Source organism: Centruroides vittatus, unplaced genomic scaffold, assembly GCF_030686945.1.
Source record: "Centruroides vittatus isolate TY-2023 unplaced genomic scaffold, ASM3068694v2 contig_955, whole genome shotgun sequence".
Classification (NCBI taxonomy): Eukaryota; Metazoa; Arthropoda; class Arachnida; order Scorpiones; family Buthidae; genus Centruroides; species Centruroides vittatus.
The window spans coordinates 2388428-2408033 of record NW_027122634.1 but is presented as its reverse complement, the minus strand read 5'-3'; the positions used below and the strand labels follow the sequence as shown (position 1 = coordinate 2408033).

Genomic DNA, 19606 nt, shown 5'->3' with positions numbered 1-19606 from the left:
AACTTCGTAAAGTAGAAAATATCCACATTAGATATTTGTAAATTTTTAAAGCAAAAATTTAAAAATATATCACAAACACTGATTACATTACAGTAAAAGAATTTTTATGTTTAAATGTTTGCATGGAGATGATAAGTAACATATTAAGTATTAAAAGGCTCTGCTATTTTATAATATATAGAATAATTATTTTGCTTAATATTTTAGATTACATTTTTAAATATATGTAATATTCAATATATTTTAAAATATGTGAAATTCTAAAATCTTCGACGAAAAGTTGCAGTCTGCACCCCTCTCTGTAAGCATATGTCTGATCCTCGGTTGAAGTCAGGCCACAACCAAGAATATCAAACATATCATACAGCTAGGAGGCAGTAAACCAGCAAATAACAGCATTTGAATTGGATCTCTTTCTTTTGGATAGTCATCTTCAAGTTTTCAAAACAACATACTGTGTGCTTATAAAAAAAATCAAAAATTTCCATACTTACTTTGTGATTTTGTCTTGGTTTCAAATGAATCAGTTTTTTAGCTGCAGCTTCAATAGAATTAGCAGCACCTAATAATTCTGTTTCAGCAATAACAATGGGATCATCTACCGAATTAATATCTGATAAGAAAAAATTTCAATATAGTAATCTTCAGTTTTATTAACTGTACTCATAACAAAATAAAAATTACTGAATAACTAATATATTTTATCAAAAAAGAAGTTAATTGTAATAAGATAAACACTTTGAATAATTTATAATTACACCCTGCAAAAACTATTACTGTAAAGTAAGTATTCACTAAATAATTAATATTAACGTAATTATTATTTATATTAGTTATTATGCTACTTTTTATCAACATGAATAATTTCTAAAGACAATTCTAATACATTCATTTTCATAACTCATCCAGTTATATCTTACTAAGTTTAACATTATTAATAAAAGCATTGGATGGGGAGTTCCTTACTTATAAAATTTATAAATCTTGTCATTTGTACTAATTTAATATCATTCATTAAATCAGTGGTTTTCAACCTAGTAAGCAACATACTGTGGTTTACTAGGGTGTCACAAAATATAGCACTGACAAAATTTATATCTATTCATATTGATTTATCTGACATAGCAAATGCAATACATTCTCAATATGATGTTTGTCATTTAACCTGTCTGAAAATTTCATCTTTATAATGGTCCATGTATAATTTATTTGAAAACATTATGTCTGGTCACTAAAGATAAAATTATGATACATAATTTCCAATATAAATTATTTGAATCTTGAAAACCAATTTTTGTAATTTTATTTTATTATATTTTAAAAAATTAAATAAGTTGTAAAATCTGACCTTTCAAATCGATTTCATTTAGTATTTCACTAGTCAGTCTGGCAATTTCACGAGACAATTTAGTGAGTTCAAATTTTCCATCCATTGAAGGCTTCTGGATTATCTGGAAAAATTATTTAATTAAATAAAAATAAAATATGAATTAATATGTCTATTTTTAAAAACATACCTGATAAATTAATAATAATAATTCTTGATATTTTAAAGCACAGTTTCTACCCAAATGCAATATTTTTTCTTTTGTTTCATGATTCCTTGCTGAGAATGCAGTAGCCTAAATCAAAATAAAAAAAATATAATTTATCATTGGAATATTTAAGATTCTTTGAAATAATTTAAGGTAGTGTTAATAAATACCTTGCAAGCTAAAAGTAAATCACATATAGCTTTTCTTCCCATATTAGCAGCAACTATTATATCATCTTGTTTGCAGCAATTACTGGCAGCAACTGCCTTTGCTGTAGCTAGCATAACTGGTTTAGTGAATTTTGTAAAATCTTCAATCGAAATAGTTTTACTTGAATCAAATGGTGAATTAAAAACCTAAAATGCATTTTACTTTTATTAGTAACAAACTTCATTTATTTTGAAATGAACATTAAAACAAAATCTTTTAAAACAATCAATTCTGTTACTGTTAGGTCACATCTTGTACATAACAGCATAACAAATAGTCTAATACTAAAAAATTCCTAAACATTAAACTTTTCAAAAATACTTTTATCTTTAAGAGAATTTATAATTTACAATGAAAATTTTATAAAGTGAGGAGGATAAGAAATCTGATAAAATCTTTATTTAGAACTAAAACTTAAATGTGAAATATAATTAGTTTGATATATAAATTATGAAATATTTGATGAACAGAGAATTTTCATTTAAATTTATACTTGTTACTTTTATCTATATTATAGGATTCTTTTTGTTTAAAATTATAAATCCAATTGAAAGTAAAATAACATTTATGCATCATTTAAAATTATGTACAAAATAATTTACTTAAGAAAGTAGTTAATTAGTTAAAATGGCATTCCAACACACTATAGACTATCATTCTAAAGCATGTATCATAGCCCGCGGGCCATATTTTCTTCACCAAACATTTCGGGGGCCAAGAAGGTTGATAAATGAAAAGTCAGTTTATGTTAATTAAAGAAATATTTTATTTATACTAAAAAGAAAACTTTAAAATATTCGTAATATATTAATGAGAACATTGTGGCCGTAATTTTCACATAGTAAAATAATTTTAATATTAATAATAATAATTTAGTAACAAATTTATTCATAGTAAAATGTACTCGCGGGCCGTAAAAATAATTTGGTGGGCCGTATACGTCCCGCGGGTCGCCAGTTGGACAGCCCTGATATAGACTATCATTCTAAAGCATGGATGAAGGATGGAGAGTGATGCTCTAAGCATAATTAAAAAATTCATATAATAATAAGCTAAATAAACTGAAAATTGGTAATAAATGATAATTATTTATTATCGATTTTTGTATTAGTCAGCTTATTGCAAATCTATAGCATTTAACCTGATTCTATATGATTAATATATTTATTAATTATGGATAAAGATAATTTAATTTACCTTTAATTCATGACCAATAACTTCAATAGTATTCTCTAATACTCTCCGACCTCTAGTATGTTCATCTTCAAGTGTTTTAACTGTTTTTAATAAAGACGTAACATTTGTCACCATCATCTGTAAAGTATCAATTTTAGCTTTCATATCCGAGCATAAGACTATAAGTTAGTAAAAGCAAGCTGTTAAAGTTTATGATTTTGCTGGTGATATATCAAACATTTTTTTTAATATTACAGTTTATTTTTATATAAAAATAATTATTAAAATATAAAGCCATTCAAATTATAGATCACAATTAAAAATACAAAGAAAGCATAAATCTTTTTGTATGCTTACTTTACCAGCAAAATCCTTTAAAATGTTAAAAATTCACATGCACATTTAAAACAGTAAGAAGAAAATATTTAAATTAGCATAACATATAAATTTTAAATCATAAAAAATGCATATAATTTAATTATAATAATCACATTATAAACTTTATCAGTTAAACCAAAGATGAAGCTGAGTAATGTTACATTTGATTATGTATATTAACATAATGTGGCATGCAGGTTTGCTTGTCATATCAGGATGGGTTTACATACAAACACTCAACCTAGAAGAAATATTAAATTTTATTAGTTGTCTGATAAGACAGGCATTTTATTCATTTAAAAGCTTGTTGTCACAGGTAGGTAACCATGCAAGAATAACAGCCAAACTGGATATATAAAATTCAAATCAATTTATAATGGCAGAGTTTAACTTTTACCTCTGCATCTTCAGCCAATTTATCATTCTTCTTTTCCTTTACTTATTTTTTTAACACAAAATACAACAATAATATATTAATATTGCATATATAAATTTATTGGTATTCAAAAATACATGAACAATTGTATATAAGCTTCTGCTTTGCTTAAAATTATTACATAAATTTTAACAAATAACTTTTCTGTTTCATCTGTTTACATTATCAAGACAGCAATATTAATGAATTCAATTCCTATAACTCCTCCAATGAACAAAAATGTTACAGATAAACACATTTTAAGCAGTTTTCTTGCAGAAAAGAGTTAAAAATTGCTTTCAAGCAATATGATATATTGTAATGACAAAGTTTTCATTTCAGAAATAATTTACAAGATAAATATGATTCAAACAAATATATTAGAATTTTTAACTACACAATTCAATTATTTGCATTATTTAATTTTTTTTTCCTACATTCATGATATGGTAAAGTTGTATTTGAGATATGATAACTTATTAATCTAATAAATATGATGGAACTTAGAAACTGTACATGCAAAAAAAAGAAATAATACAAGTTTACAAATATAATTTGCTTGATAACATTTTATAAAATTGAAGGTTTTTACAAATTTTTATGTTATAATTTGTAAATATTGACAAAAAAAGGACAAGTTTGTCAAGTTATAATTTTAACAATGAAAAATAGAAATTTTCAACAATTCAGAATAGAAACATTACTGACATTTTTCAGTAATCAAAATTATAGACAATAACATTTTCTTATCTGAATATTTATATAATTATTATTATTTTTATTTTTCTTAACAATTTCTTTGTTGGAAAACTCCAACTAATTAAATTTTTTTCTTAATGTTCCCACAAATACACTAATGTACATGGAGTTGAATGTCTCCCATTGCCTCAACAGACTCCAGATTTTCAACAGATAACAATCTTATAAGCTCTTCTTCCTGATCAGAAGCCAGCCATTCCAGTGGCTCAGTATCAGATGCATAACTGTCATAAGTTTGAACCTAGTAGTAGAGAGTCACCAAACTAATCAGTATATGGATTATTTTTATGATAACACCATAATTTAACTTGTTTTTTTCAGTATATATTCTCTTATTAATATTTATCGTTTAAATTTTCGAATTAAACACAATAAAATTTAAAGAATTTTAAGATTACATTTAATAATTTTGTATTTATTGTAATTAATTATAAGAAAGAATAAAATCTAATTCTATTGTTACTTATACTTATTATATCTTATTAGTTTCAAGTATATTTAGAACTTTCCAACCTGATTTTTCATGGTGACACTCTTTAAATGCATATTAAATTGACTAATATATGTTAATTTAAACAATATAAAATTAAAATTTCTTAAATGTAATCTTATTTTAAAAAGATTACACCATTGATATAGATTTTTGATAATTTAACAGTTTATTTGTAAAATAAAGATATTAAAAAATGTTTTGACCAAAATTTGTTTTCTTTCTTAGTAAATTAATTTTCAACCAAACTAATTAAATTAAAGTTTCTTTAGATTTTTAATAAATTTAGAAATTCTCCAGTTCTTTAAAGATTGTAACAATATACATTATATAATTATGAATGCATGTTATTAAAATTTAAATTACCAATTAGTTTGTCTAGAAAATAACATTAAAAACAAATCTAAATTAAAAATAGATTGCTTTACTCATTTTCATCAATGAATTCAATCTATTGAATTGAATTGGTAAAGAAATATGAATTCATTTGGATTTTAAAACATTCAAAGAATATGGAAGTCATCTAATTATTTGAATTAATATATGATTTAATCTTAGATTGGCAATTTTAGATTTTTGTCAAAAATAAAACATCCATGTTTTATTTTACATTATGTAATTAATACCTGTATTTTTGATAAAGTTATGTAATATAGCTATTGATATAACACAAACTTATTCTATTACTTGAAGATAATTACTATTAATCAGTATATTAATATTTTAATTATAACAATCTTCAAATTAAGAAAGATATTTTGTTCAATTTTTTTTAAAGTCAAACAATTACCAGATTAGATCAGGCTATATTACTGGTACTATTAATAATTAAATACTAAGTAATTTGGCTTAGATTTAATAAGAGATGACACTCTTATTAAATCAGATTAGATTGGGCTATCTCTTTAATCTTATTAAATCAATAGCCCAATCTAATTTGGCAATCGTTTGGCTTTAATATAACTATCAGGCTTACACATGTTTATATTTTTATCTTTGTTAATTTTCTGATTGGAAAATCTGTTAAATAAAAAACAATTGGGACATTTGGCTATTTTTATCACTAAAATAAGTTATATATATATATATAATCAATTTGTTTGTGTTCTGCCAAATTTCATATTTTTTTAAAAATAAACTAACATCAACATATTTTGTATTAAAGAATAAATTGAAGTAGGAACTAAATTTTAAATATTTCTTTTTTTGAATAATATTTTAAGAATATTTTTGGTTTAAAGAAATTAATATGGACTAAATAAGAAATTTGGCAATTATATATATTTTCAATAAAATACTACTACTTTTAGATCCTTACCTTAGCTGAATCTTTTAGATGTACCATAGAAGGATCCTGAATATTTTTACCAGATGCTGCTTTAGTTGCTTGTATAAGATCACCTAATGCTCCAGCCACTTCTCTAACTGCATTAATTAATACTACCTATTAAGGAAAATATTAATTTTTAATCTACTGATTATTTTTCAAATAAAATCTTTAAAAATATTTTTATTAATAACTAGCCATATAGATGTTGACAAATTTTATTGGATGTAATTTTATAAAAAAAAGTTTCATTTTTACAAAACTAATTATATAAAAACAGAAAATTTTCGTAAATGAAATGTTAATTAATATCAATGCTACATTGATATTTTATTTGAAGCCATTATGGTAAAGAGTCTAACACTTTTATACTATCTAATATTCATAAAATGATCATAAATACAATTGTTTGAAAAAAAGTCATGAGATAATATGACTTCTTGATTCTTTCATTTTTAATCACTTGATAAACTATAGCTTTACATAATGTTAGAAATTGAAAAATTTATTTTAAGTATGTCTGTAACTGATAAACTATAAAATCGAAAGCACTTAACAGAAAAAAAAGGTAAACTTATAGACTTTTTGAAATCTTTCAACTCCTTAAATAAAAAAAAAAGAAAAAAGAATGGCCTTACCAAAAGACACCAAGTAAATTTTTATATAAAAAACATTCTCACAAATGAAATTACTGTATTATCTGATCTTGCATTTAATAAGACAATAGAAATTAGTGAAATGAAAAAAGCACATATTTTCCTGTAACAACAAAGCTAATCTATAATAATAAACACTGAAGATTTCATTGCAACTAATATTAGTAGTAAAGATTTACTACTAATAATGGAATCATTTTTCAATTCTAATACATAATAATTATGTATTAAGTTTGAAATGAATGAATTGAATACAGAGTTGTTATGAAATAAATTGCATTAGTTTCCAAAGAAAATTCAACACCTACCTGAGCTTCAGTATTATTGGTGCCTAATGACACTGCACCAAACTTTACTACTTCAGCAAGTTGAACAATTGTTGTTACAGCATTCTGAGCAGCAACTGCTAGCTGTTCCTGACTAGAAGCTGCTCCTGCAACTAATGTTTTCGTATCTTCGACTAATGCTTTAGCAGCTTTTAAAATATTTTCTCTAAATAATAACAAATAATACAAATAATTAATATTTTAATTTAATTATATTTTTAATTGTTATATAATTATTATTATTAGAATGATTTATTTTAAAAATTATATATACCTATGATCTGTAAATGATTCAGTTTCAGCCTGTGTATGCAATGTACCAGCAGTTGCAAACATAATCGTAGTGTCTAAGTCTCCAATAATGCCACTCACAGTACTGGCTGCATTAATACATGCTTGAGTTCCTTGAGAAGCTGCTTGAAGGGCAGATAATACACAGGAAACCTAATAAAATATAATGAAATACTGAAAAATACAAGTTTTAATTTGTGCATTAATCAATAAATTAAATTTTTTTACTATTCAAATTCTTCAATTTATTTATATTCTTATTTTATAATGAAACAGCAGACTAAACAGTTTAATATGTTTCTCATATACAACAACAAAAAAACAAAATTAACAACTATATAAATTGATTATACGTTATTTTATATAAAAAATTAGTGCATTTCTCTGTTTAACAATTCAATTTTAATTAACTTTTGAACTAATGTAAGTGACTCTAAAGGACCAGAAAAACTATTACATAGTTATTCCATTGTAAGAACTAAACACAACTCTTCAAATGTTTTCTATCTACATATTAAATACAATTGACTTTTTATACAAATAAATTTGTTTATTTACTAACTTATATCAGTTTTCATTGAAATAGATACTTGTTAAAAACAAACATTAAAAACAATTGATTTGTAAAGAGATAGCAAGACAAAATAATGTTTACAAATATATATAAAATGAATGTTTATTGGAAATAACAGTTTCTAAACTTTAAAATAATAGTTGCCCTCTAATAAACAATGCAATTGCAAACAGAAAAAGTTTTAAACAACATGCTTTTTATTAAAATAAATATTATAACTATGATCAGTATATGAGCTATTACAGTAAATATATTAATGCTCAAAACTTAGTAATAAATTAAAATCAGCATATTTAACAAAAGATAATTTTTCATAAATTACCTTTACAACTGTTTGATTAAATTAATGACTCCTAAAAGTAATGCAAAACTGAATAATTTTGAGTTAATTATGCATAATTTGTAAATATATAAAATAATGAATTTATTGAACAGTTAATGTAAAAAATTTTCTTACCTTATCTGTAACTATTTTAGAATTATCTGTAACATTTCTTTGGCGGAAAACATCTGTAGGATCACTTTGACATAATCCAGCTTCTTTCGTTAAGTCAATACAAGCTGTACCTAGTTCTAAAACAGAACTCCTAATTCTATTACCAACCTAAATTGGGAAAAATCATTTTCAGAATAATCCAATCTTAACATTTTTAAGGTAAACCAAACTTACATATTATATATATAAACCAAACTTACATATTATATATATATATATATACACATCTATAAATATTAGCACTCAAATAAAGATATAAAGCCAATTATTATAATATTTCATTCTCTTGTAAGTTAAACTTTAATACATCAATATTTTCAATTAAACTGATAAAAAAAATAAATATAGATAGAGCAAGGAGTTAAAAATAAAAGATTTCCATTAAAGCAGATAAAATGTTTTATAATTGGTTCAATTGATGCACATGTGCATAGTTTAACTAAAAAATAATTTCATCTGCTTTATAAATAATTCAAAAGATTATTATATCGATAAAAATAAAAAATAATTTTATATTTAAATATACTACATTATTTCATGTTCACTACCAGATAAATATCTTTTAATTTTTAAAAGATCTTTATAAAAATGTTTTTTTTTTTAATGTTAATAAATGTAAAAAACACTATATAATATAACTTCTTTAAATCAGTTTTTTGTGAAATTATTTTAAAATTGACTCCTGGTTTAAATCAAAGTTCATTTATCAAAGCACAATTATATTTAATTTTAAAATGTTTTAAGTTATGTGTAAGGGTCATTGGAAAGTAAGTTCTGATTGATCTCAAGGGACACACAGAAAACATTTTGGGCATTCCTTTATTGTCAAAAATTTACACATATATTCAACTATTTTTCAGCACAAATCACCTTTAAAATTTACACATCTTGTGTCAGAACAAAACGTTTTCATCCTCTTTTTGATGAAGCCAGCTGCCAGTTTCTCAAACGAAACAATGAATACTCTGATTATACAATAGAGTTTTTTGCTGAGTACGTTTATGTTCAATATGTTCAATATACAATAGTCTGTGAAAATGGCATGAGTTCAGCTTTGCTTAGCACATTGTTGCCTCAGAAGGAAAGACAGAAACATCAAACATATCTGAAGTTTTTTTGCATTTATCAGACATCCATAATCATATCAGGAAATGGTTAAGAAGATTGATTAAAAATCCTATCTGCTGTGAGATAACATTATCATGTTTTATTGAATAAATTCCTGAATCATGGAGCAACAATGCATGTAGATGAATAATAAGATCTCAAAAAAAATCACTACAGTCTATTGAAAACAAATGAAGCATATAGTATTTTGGTATTATTTGCATATAAACATTAGAAATTGGCATTTCCTTCATAGCAATGCAAGTTTGTATATTGCTGCCTGAACAAGCAGACTGCTGGCACAATTCTAGTGAGAAATTTTCCACACCAATGCTATAACCCAATTTTCCACTTTGGCTCTGATCCATTTTTGCATTTATAGACATTTTTAGCAAGACTAGGATTTGATAGTGTGAAGAGATTACAGCAATTCCATAACATTGGATTAAGAATCTAATGGCAGAGAATTCAACAAGCAAATATAGCTTATGGTCTAATCCAAAAATGACACAGAAGACTTCAGAAGTGATTATTTTGGAAAACAGACAAATGTTTGTGTAAACTTTTAATACAGGAATGTCTCAAATGTTTTATTTATATCCTTTCTGGTCAATCGGAACTTACATACACAACAGTCATTAAGAGAACAAGTTTTCATTATTATTATTATAAAATAAAGAAAAACATTGAAGTAAATGTGACCTAGTTAACAGATTGATTTATTAATGTTTAAATCTTTTACATTTTCTAACATTTATTAAAAAATGTTGATTTTTGTATTTATTCTTTAATATTTATTAAAAGTGTAAGCAAAATAGATTATCATTCATATCATTTTTATTTTAATGGAAATATATTTGAAAAAAACTGTTAGATATATATAAAAATTGCTTACTTGCATTACTCACTCAGAAATAACTATGTATAACATTTTCAAAATAATATATTGCAAATTTATCTTAGAAGGGCAATGAAATAAGTTTTCAATTACACATTTTTATAATAAAATAGTGTAAAAATTAATGTTATTTCCTTCTGTTTCTCATATCTTTATATAATCCCAAATAAAAATTGATGAGTTTCCATCTAAATATTAATCTTTAATTGAAAAGTAATAATGATTTTTTTTAATGATAAAATTATTGTTTTCTTGTTAAAAACAATAATAATTCAAAATGAAAACATTAAAATTTTGCCTAATATTTACTTGTTAATTATTATAATCTTCAAAACAATGCATTTACAAAAAGATTTGCTCAAAAAATTATCATCAATAAATTTTCCTCCTGAACTACCATAAGGGAGGTTACATTTTGTATACATATATACTAGTATTTAATCATTACTAAACATATTACAAATATATAAAGAATTTGTAGCATTCAAAATACCTCAGCATTTGTAATTGTAGCAATAACACCAGGTGTATCAGCTGCCAAATTCGAATAATGATGAGCTAGATTTCCTGCTGATGATCCTAGTTCTTGTGTATTTGTCATAGATTTTCCAGACTTTTGAAATAAATAGTAAAAATAGTTAATAAAGCAGATTTACATATGAGTAACTGATGTAAAGAATATTTTATTTTTAATATGTTTTCTACACTTAATTACACTAATCTACTTAAATATATTTTATATTCAAATATCTATTATTGATATTTCAAACCATACCATATCTTGGGCAGTTCTTGCAATTTCTTTAGCTTCAATTACCATCCTTGTTTGATAATCAACAAATGTATTTTCTGTACCATTGATATACCATTCATTCACCTAATTTAAAAGATTTGAAATTATATTGTTTAAATTTAAATTAAAAATTCAAATAAATTTGGCCGTGTCACAATTAAATCTTTAAAATTTAAAAAAAAAAAAAAAAGAAAAACTGCTTTATAATCAAGTTTTTTAAAATACCTTAGACATAGATTTTCTTAATGTTTCTATATGTGATGTAACAGTAGCCATATCTGTAGCTGCAGCTTGCAATGTATGTAATAAATCATGTACTGCATCTCTCATTCCATCTGCAGATTCATGAATTTCACCATGTACATGAGTAGCCTAAATTAAAAACATATTCTGAAGTTTTCAACAAAATTCACTTCTTAAAACTTAAAACAATAATTTTTTGATCATTACATAATTTTTATTCTATAAATAGGAAGAATTTCAGTAGTTTTATTTCAATGAAAATTCAATATTAAAAGATTTGTAAAAATAATTTTTCTATTGCATTTTAGAACAATGCTCTTAAGTTTCTTTAATTAAAAACAAAAAACTTTAAACTGTATTAAAATATTTTGGTAGTCGTAGTCGTCTTCACTCATTGCAATAAAAATTAGTGCACCAAGAAGAAGTTGTTATATCAATGTGAAACTTGGCATGCAGATAAGTTTCAATCAGATAAGGAAATGATTAGAGTTATAGCATGATGGCTCATTCTGTAATTCCAGCAGAGAACACATTAAAGTGTGTTCCCCTTGGCCTATAAAAAAGTGCAAAAAGGCATCCTGTCTGTAGTTTACTTGTTGCAGAAGAATGCTGTATCATTAGAGATGCCTTTATGTTGCAATCAAAGACTGTATGAACAATTAACCACGTTTGAAAGAAGGAGGATCATCAGGTTGAGAGAAGCCGAATAGTCATCTTGCCAAATAGCCCACAACTTAGGCCATTCTGACAAAACTGTGAGGTGTTGGGACCAGTGGATGAGAAAGAGATTGTGCACATGATATCCACACTCAAGAAACCCTCAACAGACCACTACCACCTGGATCTTCCAACAAGCATGCACAGGGCCAACCATATTGTTGTCCACTATCCAGATACAGGTGGCACCATCATTATAGGACCATGTCTGTCTGTCTACCATTTCAAGGTGCCTGGGTGAGGAACATTTGGTATCACAATGGACATTACATGTGCTGCCTTGGACACCACCCACCATCACTTCCATTTGGAGTGGTATTGGTCCCAACAGGATTGGACCACAACAGAACAGAACCAGGTTGTCTACAGTGATGAATCCAGATTCAGTTTGGGCACTGATGACAGCTGTGTTTGTGTCTGGAGGCCTTGTGGCAAAAGCCTGAATTCTGCTTATGCCTTGGAACAGCACAGCCCCCCAGAACTGGTTTGATGGTCTAGGGTGTCATCACATATGACAGCCTGTCACCTCTAGTAGTGATCCAAGTGACTATGATAGCCCAGCAATATGTTAGTGACATCTTGCAGCAATGTGTGTTGCCTCTCAAGGCAGGGCTCCCAAGAGTCATTTTCCAACAGGACAATGTTCGACCACACACAACAAGGATGTTACAGGACTGCCTCTGCCACATTGGCACACTTTTCTGGCCTACCCAGTTTTCTGATTTGTCACCAATTGAACATGTCTGGAATTATCTGGAATGCCAAATTGGACAGTCTAGGAGTTTGGCTGAACAAGAAGACCACTTGCAGCAACTGTGGACTGAGATGCTGCAGAACACCATACAACACTTGTATGCCTCCATGACCACTCTTATCACATCATGTATTCACACTAGATGTGGCCCAACATGGTACTAGAACATCCTTTCATTTGTAGTTTTTCCTGCAATAAATGATCCTTTTGCTTTCATTTTGTAATCACTTATTTATATCACCATTACACTCACACATGTACTGTACAGTACAATTTTGTTTGATTCTGACAACTCTTTGGTGTACTAATTTTTATGGCAATGAGTGTAATTAATTTAAGAAAATTGCCATTCTTTTTACACAGGATATTAATAACCTTATTCATTTTAAATATTATTGCTTATATATAACAATAAAATTTTAAATGAATAAGATAAAGATAAATTGTTTGTAAGAAAAAGTTTTTTCAAATTTATGGCAAACTCAGTCATTATATGAAATTGGTCTCCAATAATGCCACACATTAATGCACAATTGCATAATGCACAATTGTGAAACATGAGAATTTATATCTAAGAGTCAAATCTATGCTTTAATAATTTATAAAATAGCCATAATAAAAACAAAAATATTTACAAATTCTATTTGATTATAAATTATTTGTACAAAATTAATGATCAATTAATGTACACAATACACATTTTGACTTCAAAATCTTTTCTAGTTATTTAAAATTTATTTTTAAAAATACTTAATTTGTTCTTTTAAAATTCTTATGAAGTTCTCTTCACAATAGTTAATTTTAAATATTCATTTATAATGGAAACAATAAAACTTAATTTAAAAAATACTGACCTTTGGATTACCACCTGCTTCTTTAGCTGCATAAATCAATTGTAAGGCACATTCAGCAACAGTTTTAGATTGATCAAGAAGTGCCATTTGTTGTTTTGAATTAATTGTTTTTGATGCACTACCAATTGCACTTTTTATTAATGGATCAAAATATGTAATCATTTGGGTTACCTAAAAACATATAATAAAATTTAAAACAAATTCTAAGTTCATAATTGTTTTTAATGAAAATTTAATGCTACTTTTCACAGTTTGACATCTCTAATTAGTAAATCAGATATATTGAACTATACTTTTAAATTATTCTTATTTCAAAATTCAACAATAAACAAATTTATACAGATTATATTTTATTGTGATTAGTGATGGAAAAATGCTATGACAAATATAATAATAAGCTTTATATAATACATATTTATTGAATATTTTTATTTTTAAAAACAAGTTTAAAAATATATCTTTTACCATGCAAAAATTGATATAATTTGCTTAAGAACAATATTTTTTCACTCTATTTTTTTTTTCGTTGTTTTAACAAAATATAAAGCAATTATTTAATCAATTAAAGATGTATTTTTTTTTCTTCGGGAATATAACACAATAGTTGATGATAAAGACAATCTATAAATTGTTACTTTTTAGATCTATATAGATCTATGAGCACTTCAAAATAGTGAAAAAAAAACTTTTTGAGCTTTACTAAGCTAAAAAAGTTTCTTTATTTTTCACTATTTTGAAGTGCTCATAGATCTATTGATATTAAAATTTAAAAAAAATACTAATGTAATATGTTTCTTGTAAATTACAAAACAAATATGTTTAAAAATTACACAGATAAAATTTAAAAAATACATCTATTTTTAAGAATTTCTTCAATTTTCCTTCTTTAATACATCATATTAATTAAAATGAATTGTGAAAAAAGTAAAGGAAAAGTAACTTGAATAAAAAATAATTTTTTTTTATTTAAGTTAATAAAATTTTAATAATTACTGAAATATTCAATCATCAAAATTTTATATTCTACAAATTTCTTATTTTTAATGTAACTGTAGATACGAATTGATTACAACTTACAGCATGGCCTAATTTTTCAGCTTCTCCTTTGGCAGCAGTACAAACTGAGTTTATTTTGTACATTATTTCTGATGCTGCATTTTCCATTTGTTCTTGGAAACCCTAAAATTAATCCCATTTAAATTTTTAATATAAAATTATATATATATTAATAATATGATTAAAATTTCTTTTTAAATTTTAAAATATTAAGGATGCTACAAAAGGTGACAGTATTTTTGCTAAAGTGTATACTTTTATTTAGTAATCTAATCACAATATATTAATTAGCAGATAAAATTATTTTTCTTAAAATTTTCAAAACAGGTTTGATGTATTTTCCTTCACATTTGATCATCTGTTAAATGTTAATTAATACACAAGTTATGTATAGAAATTATCAAAGAAAGTATTATATAACTTTCTACTTAAACTAATATAGTTTAGAAAAGAAATGACATAATGGAAGAAACATTAAAACTTTATGTATTTCATTAATACAAATTACAGGAGATGATGCAACTTATAATATAATACAGTAGTAATTAGTTATTAAAAAATTTAATTTAAATTAATTTTATTTTGAAGTTAAAAAATATTTTAATTTAATAATAAATAAAACTAATGCAAAGAATATTATCATTCATTACTTAAATCCAGTTATTTTACATGTCTAGCAAGATGATAAATAATATTTTGTTTAAACTTTAAGGATGTTAATTCCTGAATTCTTTCTCAATAATAAATATATATAAATATTTATACAATCACTTTTCTTGTAATAAAATTGTAATTTATCAGATCTTTAATAGTAGTAATGATTTTTTTGTATCATAATGAGATTTTGACAGTCAATCAAGCAATTAGTTTTTGATAAAATTGCCAGGACTATAATTGTAAAATTTATATATAGTTTAAGACTATACAATAATGAGTCTTTCCATATCCTTTCTCCACCAAGAAAATAACAAATCATATGGCGAAGTCAACCTTTTATTAGAGGCTTCTCATTTGCGCACTAATTTTACAATGCAGTATATTATATTTTTTTATTTGTGCCATCACTAGAAGGAAGTCCTGTAACGTTTTGCATAATGAGGCTGATGAGCAGCCTATAATTAAAGGTTGACTCTGCCGTAAGACTGTTATTTTCTTGAGGTGTGAGAAAGGACATTGAAACACTTGTTATTGTATAGTCTTTAAATAACTAATTGCTTAATATACAGTTTATCTATTTAGTGCATTCAGGTACAAATTGTAGAAAATATCAAATATATAAGTATATATTAAACAGATACAAAAATTATATATAATATTGTTGGAAAAGTATATGAAAGTATACATTGTAATATTATGCAAACTTTTTTTATAGTAAAATTATTTAAAATTAATTAAATTAAGCAATATAATTACTGAACAATAATTAAAATATTTACTTTTAATGTTTTTTCAGTAGAAGGAGGGAAATTGTCACTAATTATATTTAATGATGCTTGATCAAGTTCTCTTATAGCCATACTTAACCTTTCAATAGCTTCTTCACATTCTTTCTGGCCTGGTGATCTATCTCTGTAAGTAAAATATTTAAGAATTATTTAGTTTTGAAATAATTTGTCATAAAAATGTATTTTCTCAATTAAAATTTTTTTTAAAAAACTTTTAATCTCTGGTTAAAATCTTAAAAACATAGACAATTTTTGATGGTATTTGTTTATATTTAAAATTTTTCTCATTTTCATAAAATTATCTATACTTAAAAATTAGACATTTAAGAATATGTGTAATTTTTTAATAAAAAGAGCAAATGCAGAAATGTAAATATCAGATTAATAAAAAAACGTAATTTTATAAATTGATAAATCTTTCTTACTTTATTGAAGATACCAGTTTTTTAATAGAATCTGAAACATTTTTACTGTGACTTGCTAAAGTCTGCCAAGCAGGTGGATCCTTAGGATTTAATGCAAGTGATTTAGCAGACTGAATCATGGAACAAGCACTATCAATTATTGATTTTCCTGCTGAACAAATAGGTTCTTGGGCATGTTGAGCCTAAAAATAATAACAATATAATTCAAAAATAATAAGTGATGTATTTTTTAATAGTTGGAAAAATTCTAAGAGAAAAAACGGTTAGAATATATTTAATAGAATGCAAATCCAAACATTTCTCAAACAATAAAAATAAATGTTAAAAATTTCTACTTGTAAAGAATGAGTAAAATTATTACAGAATTTTAAAATCTGATTTTAAACTGAATAATCAGTGATCTTATTAAGAGATGATATAGATTTCAATTTCTCATTTAATATGAATGTTAAGAATTTATTAGTGTATATATTAAACTTACCTTAGAACTTATTTTAGCAGGAACACTAGCAAATTCTGGAGAACTTGCAAAAGTAGTCAAGTTTTCAACAGCATCAATTAATGGTTTAGTTGCAGCTGTACAGTTCTGTCTGTTCGTATCATTTGGTTCTTGATCTAAAACCTTTACAGAAAAATACAAAATCCAATGAAAATTACATTTAAAAAAATATTATATCAGAAAATAAATACTGTACATAGGATTACATAAATGAAATAATTATATCAAATTTTCTTCTATAGCATATGTTCGCATACATAACTACATCATTTGATTACAAATATATTGGGTTGTTCGGAAAATAATTTTGTTTTTTTATTACTAGAGGAATTAGATGTATTTTTACCAGCCAATTTTATTTTAAACCACATTTTCATTATATACTTTGACAACTGACATTTTAAGGCTTATTTGTAAAAAATTTTGTTTGATTCTGTACAATTGTTTTTTTTTTTTTTCAGTGTCCCATCAAATTTGGAAAATCGAAAGCATCCTTTTCGGCATATTTTTGTTTTTTTTTTATAACTAAAAAACCAAAATGCTGTTCAAACAAGAAAAAAATTGTGGTATATGTTTGGAGAGATGTGTTCAGAGAAAGACAGTGCCAAAACTGGTTTACAAAATTGCGTTCTGGCAATTTTAATATCGAAGATACACCACATTCTGGATGGCCATTTGAAGCCAATGAAAACAAAATAAAGGTACTGATTGAATCAATCTGCCGTATATCAACACGTGAAATCACTAAGAGATTAAATCTGTTAAACTGAACCATTTATTATTACTTAAAATGAATTGGTTTCGTTTCAAAGCTCGATATATGGGTTCCACATGTTATTAAAGAGAGATGCTCTCTATGGTGGAATTTTAAAGAAATTTGTTTTTGAGCTTTTACCAGACAATTTAACAATTGATTTGAAAGCGTGCTGCCATTGAGTAAACAAATTGAGTAATATCATCAAACAGAAAAGGCCAGAATTGATCAACAAACAAAGTGTAGTGTTTTACCATGATAATGCCAAATTTCACACAAGTTTGGTAACTCGTCAGAAACTGTTATAGCTTAGATTGGATGTGTTATCACACCAACCATATTTGCCAGATCGGGCACACTCACATTATTACTTGTTCCAGTCTATACAAATTTTTTTTAACTGTAAGACATTTACTTGAAATGACAATGTCAAAAATCACTTGGATTAGTTTTTTGTAAACAACGATCAAAATATTTTTGAATGTGAAATCATGCTACTACCAGAAACAATGACAACAGGTATTTGACCAAAATGGTCAATATATAATTCAATAAAATATTTATTTATTATAAGAATATTGCATTTAATTTTCTATGGAAAAAACGAAATTACTTTCTGAACAACCCAATAAAATCTAATTAGAAAATATATTAGTTATAATAATAATTATGTTATTATGAATGTTTTTCTATTTATACAAATACACAAGTATTGTGGACCCCCAATATAATGTGCATGTTGGGCAGGAAACAACACCCGCGTCATACCGAGCGGCGCAGTGTAACGTGGTTCACCTCTTTACTTTAGCAATAATGTCAAGCTTTTCTTTCACACTGTAACCTTTTCTTTTACTCATCATGCATACAATAATTAAACACTATTCAAAATACATGCAGGAACTCAATATATACACAATTACTCAATACGCAGTAACAATAAAATGTGCTACTCACTAACGCCTGCGCTATAACCGAGTGTGCGGTATAGTGAGCAGCGTTATAATGAAGGTCCACTGTATATGTATTGATTGCTATAACAGTGATTTATAATACAGTGTTCTTGCTAATCCAAACTCATTATTATATGTTTGTTTAGATTAATGAAAAGTTTAAATTAAAGGGATTATATATAAAACATAAGTTAAACAAAGACCTACTAATATAAGTTGCAATTGTTTGGTCAAGATTCTTTTAAATATGTAAAAAATCAATTTACTTTATCTATTATTGACAAAACAAGTTACATTGTCTTTGTCTATTTATTAAGTTTATTTATATCTGAAATACAAAAATACTAATATTTTGTAACATTTTAAATAAAATCAAATTTCTGATACTAGATAGATTTGGCAATAAGACCCTGTGTGATTTTATGTAATCCATACTTATGAACCTATCAATAGTCACTTTGCTTCATTTTCTTTTAAA

The 19606-nt window shown here is 25.4% G+C and overlaps 1 protein-coding gene across 6 annotated transcripts in view; it reads right to left on the bottom strand.

Moving 5' to 3' along the window:
- LOC136985179 (talin-2-like) overlaps window positions 1-19606 on the bottom strand; it is a 164144-nt gene that overhangs the window by 8524 nt on the left and 136014 nt on the right. For 5 of the 6 annotated variants that reach the window (XM_067282387.1, XM_067282385.1, XM_067282386.1 and 2 more), the window contains exons 40-56: window positions 17407-17547; window positions 16926-17107; window positions 16492-16624; window positions 15077-15178; window positions 14000-14170; window positions 11657-11803; window positions 11414-11515; window positions 11132-11251; window positions 8595-8741; window positions 7547-7716; window positions 7255-7438; window positions 6282-6407; window positions 2943-3059; window positions 1706-1891; window positions 1518-1622; window positions 1349-1451; window positions 495-613 (exon numbers count right to left, since the gene is read on the bottom strand). In XM_067282387.1, the coding sequence (XP_067138488.1) occupies window positions 495-613; window positions 1349-1451; window positions 1518-1622; window positions 1706-1891; window positions 2943-3059; window positions 6282-6407; window positions 7255-7438; window positions 7547-7716; window positions 8595-8741; window positions 11132-11251; window positions 11414-11515; window positions 11657-11803; window positions 14000-14170; window positions 15077-15178; window positions 16492-16624; window positions 16926-17107; window positions 17407-17547 (2355 nt within the window). Of the gene's footprint in view, window positions 1-494; window positions 614-1348; window positions 1452-1517; window positions 1623-1705; window positions 1892-2942; window positions 3060-4152; window positions 4715-6281; window positions 6408-7254; window positions 7439-7546; window positions 7717-8594; window positions 8742-11131; window positions 11252-11413; window positions 11516-11656; window positions 11804-13999; window positions 14171-15076; window positions 15179-16491; window positions 16625-16925; window positions 17108-17406; window positions 17548-19606 lie in introns of those variants that run through there. The other variant, XM_067282390.1, reaches the window with a different exon arrangement.